Source organism: Metarhizium robertsii (genome assembly GCF_000187425.2).
Source record: "Metarhizium robertsii ARSEF 23 chromosome Unknown MAA_Scf_9, whole genome shotgun sequence".
Taxonomy (NCBI): domain Eukaryota; kingdom Fungi; phylum Ascomycota; class Sordariomycetes; order Hypocreales; family Clavicipitaceae; genus Metarhizium; species Metarhizium robertsii.
In genome coordinates this window covers 68,560-80,711 of record NW_011942237.1, presented here as the reverse complement: position 1 = coordinate 80,711, position 12,152 = coordinate 68,560, and the positions used below count along the sequence as shown (strand labels likewise).

The window sequence follows — 12,152 nt, the reverse complement described above, 5'->3', positions numbered from 1 at the left end:
TCGTGCCCTTGTACCGTCACAGGAGGCCGTATCTGCTTGTACCAAGCAAATCAACCCACACTTCCTCGGTCTGAAGACCAGATTGTGGTCACCGCAACTAGCCGTAAACAAACACTTGTCGAAACATTCGTCTCGCAGCGTGCTTCTGGTCTGATGAATGAGGTGTCGACATGCTCTTCTATGCAAATGAGGTCAATCTATATAAATTTCCTCGAAACGAAACTGTGATCTTTGACTCCCTGTTCAACTCACAACCTGGCGAGGAGATGAAACACAACTACACAGGAATTTCCACTTCTGCTCCACAAGAAGCAATACAATTAAGGCATTCTTTCATACGTAATAAGTCTACCAACTATCATGAGAAGAGGCAGGGTAAGCAAACGTGGGCGGAGCTGAGTGGATCGAGCCGAGTGGGTCGAATGAATGGGTCGAGGTGAATGCACTTAACTACATGGACGATATCCAGAAGGAGAGCAATCTTCTCGCACGCCGTACAGAGTCCCAGGGCAGAAGTGAACTACTGGATGAGACAGAACAAGATCCAGGGATACACACACACGCGTCGCATAAACAAGCCGACGGAAGCAAATTGCAATACATTGTAAAAACATCCTCTGGTAGAAAACACAACGATTTGTGGCTGTGTCTTAGATACAAATATGTCATCGTCTCAGATTAATGGATTCGGCCAGCTGCGCAGGCCAAATGACAGACAACCTGTGAGATCCGTGGCTCGAAACCGAGAACCCAGTCGAATAGACTCAATGCCGCACGTATGTGTGAGGGTTCCCTGTGATCTCCGTGTGCATCGCCGGGAGTTCACTCGCCAGCCATTTCCGCATTAGTTCCCCGTTTTGAATCGAGCTTTGGTGTCCGCGCTTGAAGAAGGGAGGCTGAAGCAACAGCATCTGCTTGGGTCTTTGGCCTGATTTCTGAGCACGGCGCTCCGCCAACGCGGTGGCATAATTCCTTGCATTGGGATGATTATGTGAAATTGTTTGCCCGCATGTTTTGTAACGCGTCAAGCTATTCGATGCCAATGCTGAGGGCACAGGTAAGGAGCACGCTTGGTTTGGTGGCCTTTTTACCGCTGACCACTTTGCCGCCGGCCGTTTTTCGGCTGGGTCTGGAAGGAGCCACCCAGATTCATCATGTTGCGGGTTCTTGGCTCTTGTTCCAGAAAATGAATCATCGATCACTTCCAGATCTTCCGCTGTGAACTGGCTGGTTTTGTTCATTACAACACCCCAAAAATCGTTGCGCTGCTTCAAAGACATGACGTTGAGAGGGTATATAAATGTAAAGCACGAGCTGGACAACGATGAAGGTAGTTGACTTGGTGTTTTCCGGGTAATATAGCAATCGTATGATTCAACAGCCCAATGAACCGGAACAGATCACGGCCGGTATCCTTATGTGTTGCAGCTACTAATATAACGATCACATTGTGCTTCAACACCGACACCACAACTGCTAACATCCATGTGGCCAATCCCGTGGGCCTTGTCCGCAGCTCTGCCACACTCGAATTTCACCACTGTTATCATTACCATCCTCGCTTCCGTTTTGCTATTTGCGTCACCTCTGTACAGTACGGGCGGTCCACATGAAAGCGATGCATGAGCTGCAGCGCCATCTTGTTGTGAATTCAAGTTATATTGACTGAGAGTTTCGGCACTTCGAGATAATTACTTCAATAAAGATAGCAAAAGAAGCCAGCACGACAAGCATATGCACCAACGCCGAATAGGGTAGACCGCGACGCATTGGCAGCTTGAACTTCTGTGTCCTTCCCGCTTAGCTATGGGCTGAAAACACCATAAATAGCGGGAAAGGGGCTGCCGTACTTGCGATGTACTTTACAGCAATGTGGCCCCTTTTCAGGCAGCGGCTGACACATCCTGCCCCATCATTATTTTTGTAACGGAGTCTTGAGTGACAAAAGCTGTGCTTTTCGTACTCTGATTCTAGCACGGGTGTACAGTATTTGTATGCGAAAAGTAGCATACTCTTGGTGGTCAAGTGGCAAATTGCGGTAGAATGCAACTTGGGCTGTTCTCTCAGAAACAAACTCAGCGACATTCTCCGTCGCTTGAAGAGATTTTAAACCATCTCATCATACGGGTAAGTACTGTACGGTATTATGTATACGGTACAACACCGTAGCGCAAATGCTGCGATGCTGACACCATAATGTGTATCCTTAGGCGCTTCGTCAGAGAACAAATCCCACCAGCAACAAAATACTTAACCTCTATTGAGCGTTACTGTAAGTATAGCGCAGCCGCATTCCTATTGCTTAGCCGCTTAGCATTTGTTAACGGCTGGTACGACATACATATTCTTAACCGACCTCCAGCATTACAGTGCATGGGCAAATGCAGAGAATATTATCAATGGCAGAGATATAACGTTCACGAGGCGCACTCCACATGGCTTGTTGCTTGTTCTATGCATCATGGCTATAAGTACCTGACCCCAAGCACGGCTTCCCCTGCCAGCCTGGCAGGGGAAGGTAAACATCCATCTTTTTCTCCGTAGCTCAAGTTGATGCAAGCCCCGTTACCCACAATACCTTACGAATTGTTATTGCAATGTCGCAGGATTGGAATCACAAACTCTGTGAATGGGGAGGCTGCGGCAACTGTTTACTGAGCTGCTTCTGCCCATGTGTCCGTGCGTCTATCCACATTATCGCCGACAGATACAAGACAACTGATATTAATCGACTTTGAACAGTCTTCTGTAGCACATGGGATCGCCTAGAGCCCTGGTCGAGAAAAGAGCAGTGCATAATCTTCGCAGCAATTCATGCGACAGGCTTTGGTTGGCTGTAAGTGTAAATTGTATTGGGCAGCAAAGCATAGTTCCTTACACTGAGTGTCTTCAGGTATAACGCAATCAAGCGAGGACAGTTTCGTGGGAGATACGATATGAAAAAGAACACGCTTGGCGACTTCATAGCTAGTTGTTGCTGCATGTCCTGTGCACTCGTGCAGCAGGAAAAGCATGCCGAACTTCGTGGGCAACCAGTCACGGGGCAGTATACAGCCCAGGTCCCAATGTCAAGCACAGGCCCAACGTGAGACACTGGCGAGAAACTTTGCTTTACGGCAAGATTATATGCAAATACAGTACACTGGACAAGCCATGGCTTGTTTTCCGTGGAGACCCAGAGTAGTCCTTTTCAGTCCAGCATAGAGTGCTGGAACAGTGTGGATAGCTATGGATCAAATTGAACCGGGACTTGTTCTTGGTAGAGATCATCTGCCAAGAAATGGGAGTCTCCTGTTATATATTCAGTTGTCAGCACTGCAGTTACACATAAAATTGAGAGGTTGGCCGACCACCGTTTGGCACGGTCAAATCCCCCATTGCCGAGCTTGATTTTACGTGCTCCTCCAGGATGCCACGACATCCCATTCACATGCCAAGAAAGACGGATAAACGAAAATGGGCAATTGTGAATGGGTTTGTATCCCTCCGCCATATATGCTATAAGATGTTCGCAATGTTGCGGCCTACAGCTCCTCTCCACAGTCTTTGAGATCGACATCCCCAATATGCCGGTCTTGACAAAGTGATTTCCTTCACCCTTTGTCCAGTCTAATCCTCAGCATCTACGTACGAACTATCACAACTATCACACCTGAGATAATGTACATACCCATTCCCCGGATGGAGGGACCACCCCCGTGGTGGCACTTGAACATCTGAAACCCATTATGCCTTAACACATATTTCTATAATTATACGTTATCCATTCTCCATCATGGCCGTTCCCGTCATTCTGAACGCCCACAGAACAGACCTGCGCCTGCGCCTGCGCTGACTGAGGGCTCTGAGGGTGGATCGCGGTAAGCCCACGTCAAATAGTTCGCACATAGATCGTGTCTCCATACCGAGCTTGCTTTTTCTTTTGCCTTGTTGGTGAGGGTCAGTTACATGTCATGGGAGTCGGACCGACGCGCTTACCTGCGTGCAGTCGTTTGTCCAGAGGGCTTTTTTCCAGATTTTCGGGTAGACTTTCGCGAAGGTCTCCGTAAAGGCAGTTGCTCATTGAGGGCAGGGTATTTAACTCTCCATCTGCTGAGGTCCATCATAAGAGCGTTATGTGTGCGGCGTCCGGTGATTGCACCTTCTTCGAAGGCTATCTGTTTCCATTCAACACCACGCCGATACTTCCAGATAATACGTATCTGAAAAGAGTTGAGGCCCATTTTGCGCAGCCAAGCATACCACTCTAGTCCCTCTTCCGTTTCTCCCATGTCGCAGTCAGCCAGTCTGCTGATGCTGCTCATTATCTGGGAACATGGACTTGACGAAAGGGGTTTCGTTGGGACTGGGACTGGCTCAGTAGGCTGAGACCCAAGCAGTGCGAACGGGGCGCTTTGAGGGGCCCCGGAGGCAGGGCTAATTAGAGGACTTTGTGGAAGCAGGTATGGTGTCTGCAGGGCATTTTTCACGGATTTTGGGGGCGTTGGGGGTGGTGAGGGAAGCTGCTGTTGCTGAGGCGGTAACCAGCCTTCGCCCATTGCTGGATATGCTTGAGCGTAACCAAAGGGTGAATGCATTTGTTGCGGTGTCGATGGCGGCAAAAGACTCAGGGGGCTGTCCAGCATGTCTAAGAGCATCGGCGTGAATAACGGATTATCAAATACATTGGACTCTGCCACTGGAAAAGAAGGAAATTCGGATGTTGGCCATGTTCCCTCCAAGAGCGGCGCCTGGCCGTTAGTAACAGGATACAATTGATACTGTTGTTGGTGATAAACGGGCAATGTTTGCTTGCAAGCGTAACAAGTGGATTCGTAATATGGCGATGAGAGTGCCTTGATCGATTCTCAGCATGAGCAGTTGCCGGAACACGGTGGAAGAAGAACGTAATCAAACTCACAAGAAATGGGTCTTCCATGTTGAAGTGAAGTCACATGTAACAATTTCCAAGTCTCGTTATTTGGCTCCGATATCACTGGGGTCTCGCGATCGGAGAGAATCCATCTGGTCCGCCGGCCGCCCCTTTATGTTCGTTTTTTTCAGCAGTCAGAATGTGCTCGCATCCCATCTCCATTGTTTTATCAAAGCCTCAACGTTCTCCTTCTCTCAAATGTGGCATGGATCTCCGTAGAGAACTTCTGGTTCGGTTGACAATGAGACGGTACCTTAGGCTAACTAATTCTGGACGACGTGAAACGAACGGCAAGAATCCAGACCCGCGATCTCGCCTCCCATTTCGACTTTGGGACTTGTTGAACCATTTCCGTACGCCTCCCCCCAAAAAAGTGTGGTCCTGTCGACGGTGAGGCCAGACACGGGACTGGGGGTTGCATTCGCCAGTCGAGGTGTTAAGGGCTGTATGTATCGGGGGTTGGATTTAACAAAGTATGAGAACCTCCACAGACATCTGCCGCTGTGAATAGCTGTCGTAAAGTCATGTGGGGGGAGCCAAAACGGCAGTCATTTCTTACCCAGTGCCAGAGAACGCGAAGTTGTGATACGTCAGCCCACCGCGGCAGGATGCTTTAATATTTTGTGGCCCAGTGCCACAGGCAGCAGGCGTTCGGGGTCAAGTTGAAAAAAGGGTGGAGGCTCCCCCGGAGACCGGCCGAGGTGCTCTCCAAGGCAGTTAAGTACACGGCCTGTCACAGCGTCGTTGTCTCACGCTCCGGCCAACATCCAACAAAAAGAACTGGAGATGCACACACACCTTTACAAAAATGTAGCGGGTCTATGGGAGGCGAAGTCAATTTATGTCATATGAGCATACGACAATACACGGCCCACAGATGGCATGGTTTCAGGCAAGCGAGCCCCTTGGAAATGGTCAGCGTTGGAAATGGTATTTATAACAAGACATCTAGGTCTAGCTGCGGCGGGCAGCGTGATGTTGTTTGCAAAACGAGGTGCACTGCATTCTTGTCAGCAAGTACTAGAGCAGGTCAACAAAGCATAGTACAAGACAAAGTTCCGTCCTTACAGCTCAGGAATATATTTGCGACTCTCATTTCCCTCGCACGATGAATCAAACATATCATGAACAACATTATGCAACTGGACACCAACCTTACGGCGTCCCTGCCTCATACAATGCCCAGCAGCTCGCGGCGCAACAACAAGCACAGGCCAATGCAGCTGCCATGTATCGTATTCACAACCAGTGGCGCAGAGATAAAGAAGAACAGCTGAAAGATGTAGTGTGGGGGGCGCTGGCACCTGGTATGCAACAATGTGTCAGAGATATGGCTGCGAAAAGCGATGAGCATAGCCAGGAGTTGAGGGACATACGGGATGGTCTGACCTCAACAATTGCGTCAGTTTCCGAAAAGTTGCACAGCTTCCAGGAAAGTGTAGTCTGCCAATTCGGGGACTTGGGCGCGGATGTCCAGGCGTTGAAGGATGAGGCGCAACAGATGCCGCGGCGTTTTCTGAGTTTCGAGGAGGACAATGAAAGAATGCGCACAAGTCAGGAATGCCGCGACCAGGAGCTTTTTGCGAGGATTGACCAGCTTGAAAAGAAGATGCAGCTGCAGTCCGAGAGCATTCTGAGTTGTATCCAGCAACTGTTCGAGCAGGCCGAGATCAAGAATGACCAAAGACAAAACAAAGTCATGGGCATGCTTGGCGAAGTCTCGGCACAAAATCTGAGCATTCAGCGGTATTTTTCGGCCCCCTTGAGCGAACCGAGAATGAAGACAAGGTCCCAGGGGAGGAGGAGGAGCATTGGCCATGAACTACAGGACGTCCCCTTTGTTCGGGCTGCCAGAGACGCCGTAATCAAGGCATTAAAGGAGGATCCTTCCCCCAGAAAACTGGACAAGAAGGATTGTCCGCGTTGCGGGCCTTCAAAGCCAAAGCGCCGAAGACGGGGATAGAACAGCTAGCAATTTCCAATTTCACAGTGTTGCTCAATTTATCTAATACACTGATGAAAGTATACGACTGTCATTATTAGCTACTTGATGAATCGCGTAACACAGGTATTAGCAGATTTTTCCTTACCGTCCGGAGAGTACATACTGTAGGTTAAAGACAAGATCGGCTTCTCCATTACTTAACTTGAAACGAGGTTAAGAGATGTATTAAGGATGCATGACAAACCGTCCTGATACGTAGAACGGTAGAGGTGCCTACCCTATTCACAGCCTTGAAGATGAAGCGAAGAGGTCCATTACCGCGAAGCAGAATCGACTTGAACATCGTGCGTAAGGGAAGTATCGTTTCGATCACACTTCGCCCGAAGATTATCAAAGTACATAATGCAATAAATCTCTGCCATATGTGCAGAGAGAGTTCCCCAACGCGATGTGAAAGGAATCCGTTGGTGTCAGAGCCGAAACAACTACCACTGTACATAACGCCTTGCGAGTTGTAATGCTGAAAATTGGAATCGACGGGATGGAATAGGAGACTGGCAACCGGACAAATCGAATGGATTAGTTGGAAATGGCATTGGTACAAGGGAATTACGACGCAACGAAATTCCTGAGACAAAGATTTCGTTGATAACGACGGCGTGAACGGTGTGTCTGCGTTGCATTGTTTCAGCTGTCGGTCGAACAATTACTCCAGCCTTCTCGCAATACGTAAATACGTATTATGTTTAGACGCCGCAGCCTCGAATCCTATGGCCGATGTATGACGAGTAACGAAGCTCAGACAATAGTGATGCGCAAGGTGCAAAACCGGCTTGCAATTAGGTCGGCTCAAATGGGGTGTCCCAAAGTTGAGGCCAGAGACACGTATCGCACGTCGTTATTATGGGCTACCAAGGAGGGGAACTTTACCGTTAGCAAGGGGCTGCTGGGAAAGGTGCGGAAGTCGAGGCCAGTGATATGTAGTATCGAATACCTCTGCTATGGGCAGCCAAAAATGGCCAGTCAGCCATCTTCAAGCTGCTTCTGGAAATGGCGCACAAATCGACTCCGCTGATAAATATGGTCGTACGCCGCCGTCGTGGGCGGTTGAGAAGAAGTACGAAGATAATTATTACAATACTTCTTGAAAATGGTGCTGACGTCGAAAGGAAAGACACATTAAGTGAGACGCCGTTATTTGTAGCCACCAAGATAGGGGCTGAGTCCATAATCGTGCTACTCCTTTAAAAAGGGGCTGATACCACGGCTGAGGGTGAATATGGCCAAAATACGCTATTGTTGGTCTCGCAGATGGTAGGTAGGAGGGAGTCGTCAGGCTCAACCTTTGAAATCTATCGTACGATGGATTTTCTAACTCTGGCTTACTTGTAACGGTCTAAGCTGAGTATATTGATAACTAGCTAGGCGACTACTACGAGTACAGTATCTAAACGCTAAAGAAAGAGAAAACAGAGCAAGGAAAGGAGAGCTCGAGGAGCTCTTGAGCTCCTGAGCTCGACACGTGGTTAATCTCGCTTATGGATGGGTCCCGGCCGGGGGCCGGGGCCGAAGGCGAGAGTGCAAGCCGAGCCATATCGGGCTCAGCCCGTTATTATACTCAAATTTCGAGCGGCGATAAATCACAAGTTCGACAATAAGATTCCCTCGCACGTACATCATCAGCATAATTCAAGGACACCTGTTTTTCGCCAAGTACTCGCCAGCCAGTGAACCGAGATCCTCCTTATAGCGGGCGTTGCAAAATTCTAGAACCCTGATATGGGCAAGAAAAAGTTGGACAGATATAGTATCAAGTATCCGCAACAAGATGACATAGATTACGAAGTGACACCAAGCTCTTGGACAAGGCTCCAGGCACACAAGCTCATCAAGTGTTTGTGAACTCAACCGGAAAGATCAAGGACTATTCCAACTGACGAAGTACAGTTACAAAGAAAAATGGGCGGTTAAGATGCGAGAAAGACAGTTTCATTTTTGTGGCATATACAGGCGACACAACTCGATGTATCAAACCCTGCGTCAAGAAGCCCCGCGACATCGACATCAGTATCGCTCAAGCCATCGAAATAACGTCCTGCTCGCCTCCTGACCATGCGTTGGTCGTCGTCCGCTGGTTGTATAGGCCAGAGGAAATTCCTGAAGGCACCAGGTGGAAGAGCAACTCCCTTCCAGTCCGAGGTCGGCAGCCTTGCCATGGATGCAACGAAGTCATTTTATCTGATCACTGTAGGACAACTGATCTTATCGGCATTGTAAAGACGCTCAATATGGATATAGATGACATAATGCCGGTTCGTGCCATTCACGGATTAGCCGGTGTCAAAGACATGACCACAGCAGGCACCTTGCCCAACTCAGCGAACGTCTATCATTATCGACAGTTTTACCGACACTTGGACAAAATATTAATTGTGAGTGGCTTTGTTATGTCTTGAGCCTGTAAATCCCAACTACTGGCCAAAAGTCAGGTTTCATTTTAAATAGGCCATAAGGAGCGAAATCAGGAACGACGTCGATGTTAGCAAATGTTAGTTTGTGTTTACGTTCGGGATATGTCAGTGTAATTTTCTTGCAGCTTCTTCAATGGGCTGGGCCCGAAGGTGGGTCAGCTTGCAATGTCGCCTCCGTCCCTGCCCGGAGGTCGGGACCCTGTAACAAACGAGATGGACTGCGTCATCCTTTTCTTGTTCTGTTTTCTCTTTCTTTAGCTTTGGATATTCATAGTAGGCGCCTGGCCGGTTGTCAACATACTCGCTCGGACCGTTATACACAGGGCCAATCTTTGATGCATGTAAATATAACAGTTATGAAATGAAGCATTGAGTGAAATGCACACACAAAAAGATAACATTTGTCATCACAGTTCAACTCAGAAGCTCCTCTTGCCCGAGACTCCTGACGTAATACAACCTCACCATATTTGATACGGAGTGCCAATTCGCAGCTTGTTGGCATAAAGCAAGGGCTGTGCATACTAATAATGTCGCTATGGTGGATAGATCCTTGACGAGCTAGGTATACCCGCGTTGCTTTCGCCGCACCAAGACCACTAGCAGCCGTTCCCTGGGTGTTTGCATCCAACCAGCGCAATCAGTGTATTTATTTCTTTCGTGAAATCTATCGCCTTGTTTATGCCATATTACGTCTTCAAAGACTCCCGTTCTCCGAACAAGTGTAAGGTCTCGCCTCACTCCTCTCTATTTACAATTAGTACGGCAATGTAGGCGGAGTCATCGAGATGTCCTCGCGCTGACCCACGGTATTGGATCAACGGGCACTCCAACCTAAACTTGCAATTTTGGCCACAGACATTGATCATTTTGCGGTACAAGAGTTAATTCTAGGACTGTACATTACTATTCTACGATAAACTGGATGGGAAGCCCGACTCCGATTATATGCCGCCGCCAAGTTGATCTGCAGTTGCTCTGGAAGATAAAAATTTGGGTCGCAGAATTTGTGTCATAGCTTGCGCCCACCTCCAAGGTTCATCCATGCCCCTGGTAACGCTAAGACCGTACTCCCAGCCCATTATGCCTCCGATCCGCCCGTATTTTTCCCTCAAAGATACAATTGTAGTATTAATATTGAGTTGACCAAGCCGATCGTAAGTAAGTGTACCAGAAGAAAGCTGTCCAGCCACCACCCGAGAGGCCTTAAACCCATTCGTCACAATGTCGTGGTAATCTTTTGTGCTGGACATTGTACCGAATCCCCCGTAAAATTGACAGTTATAGAAGCTAATTTTACACCCCTTCCGATACTCTAGTAGCTTATAGTCAAGCCCACTAAGATTTCCTCCGTTTTTAAGAGCGGAAGCCACCGGGGCCAAAGTGATGATAAAGCCAGATCCGAAATCGCAGTGAATTTTATCAATCAGACGTTCTATGCCATCTTGGCTCATGGGCTGCTCAACATCGATGTCTAAGCCGTCCAGTTCGTATCGAAAGATCACTTCACGTATTTGGGTGTAGTATTTCTCAAAGACATCTTCGTCGCCGTCCAGCGTCTCTGAGGTGAATGAGCCAGGAGCGGCACCACCAATCATACCCATAACTTTCACGCCGGCCTCTTTCATGATTCGCGTTTCGTTCCAGAGAGTATAGAACATTGGATCGCTTGGGGGGAAGTCGTTTAAATGAATTTCGCGATTCTTTTGTACGTGAAATGAAGAGATAATTATATGTGTTAGTGCAATACTCTTATCTTTGATCAGGGGTAACATTGAGATTGGTGCGCCGTTCGAATCATGGGTCGTTTGAAAATAGACGACCAATCGGGGAAGTATGGGTATCGTATAGACAACTTCAACGATAGGGGATGCTAGTGACAGAGGTATTAGAATTGCGAGCAAATATAATGATCTGAACATGCTTCCAGCCTGTGGTCTGCTGATTGCACCACCAAGTACAGATTAAGAAGACAGTCGCGGCCAGCAAAAGCAAAAGCGTAGTTCATAGCTAAATATCCTCCCCCCAACATGGAACTTTCATTAGCTAATGGCCATATTCCATTATCATGGCCATCGTCGATATGATATGGCTCAAGTTGATCTTCAAACGTAAGCCCTTTGCGACGTCGTCAATGACTCGTGGGGGTTTCAAGACTAATGCAGAGATTGCAAAATTTGAAGTACCTAGATTTACCGAACTTGCGGTCATCAAGGAGAGTGGTGTCCGGTTGAAGTCCGCTTCAGAGAACGACCCCCGTCGACCGCGGCTGTGGGATTCAACTCAGTCCTACGAGCTGTGGCCTCGAAATCGGTGATGTTCAAGCTTTAAAGGGAACCGTAGACGGGTACTAGTAGCCTAGCGCAAATTTAACAACGCCAAATTTACAGTTCAGTACGCCCCGAAATTTGAAATATTGTAATATCCTGGCGAACCGTAAGTATTATTCTGAAGTAAGTACTTAGATACATCTTTTTACATAAGCAGTAAGGGTATTAATCGTTATGGACCTACATACTTACGGCAAGTTTATATTCACAGTCACTCGAAATTAAATAATCGCGTCACTCATGACACGATACTTACATCCCTGGCAAGATCCATTACCCAGTCCGACGATTATTAAAACGAAGCTAGCCAACGTCGCATTTTAAGGGAATTTCGAGCAAAGTGTTTCTTAGAACCATTTCTTTGAAAGGAACGTGAAGGAATTTTTATTATGTTCTGAGTAGCAGCAAATACGACTATAAATACCAATTTCGCTACAGACTTTCGACTCTCGCCGTCAGAAATAAGACCAGATCCCCACAGTGAAGACGGCAAC

At 47.9% G+C, this 12,152-nt stretch overlaps 3 protein-coding genes across 3 annotated transcripts; 1 reads left to right on the top strand and 2 right to left on the bottom strand.

Moving 5' to 3' along the window:
- Positions 1-3,974: 3,974 nt before the first annotated feature.
- On the bottom strand, positions 3,975-4,538 carry MAA_11526 (PCI/PINT associated module; the record flags this gene model as incomplete). The annotated part of the gene is made up of 1 exon (XM_011413521.1): positions 3,975-4,538. The coding sequence occupies one exon, from the start codon at positions 4,536-4,538 to the stop codon at positions 3,975-3,977; it is 564 nt and encodes a 187-aa protein (XP_011411823.1).
- A 1,482-nt stretch (positions 4,539-6,020) lies between these two features.
- MAA_01595 (uncharacterized protein) lies at positions 6,021-6,875 on the top strand (the record flags this gene model as incomplete). Its single annotated transcript, XM_007819593.1, has 1 exon — positions 6,021-6,875. The coding sequence occupies one exon, from the start codon at positions 6,021-6,023 to the stop codon at positions 6,873-6,875; it is 855 nt and encodes a 284-aa protein (XP_007817784.1).
- Positions 6,876-10,272: 3,397 nt separating this feature from the next.
- On the bottom strand, positions 10,273-10,956 carry MAA_01596 (Glycoside hydrolase, chitinase active site protein; the record flags this gene model as incomplete). Its single annotated transcript, XM_007819594.1, has 1 exon — positions 10,273-10,956. The coding sequence occupies one exon, from the start codon at positions 10,954-10,956 to the stop codon at positions 10,273-10,275; it is 684 nt and encodes a 227-aa protein (XP_007817785.1).
- Between the last annotated feature and the right edge of the window lie 1,196 nt (positions 10,957-12,152).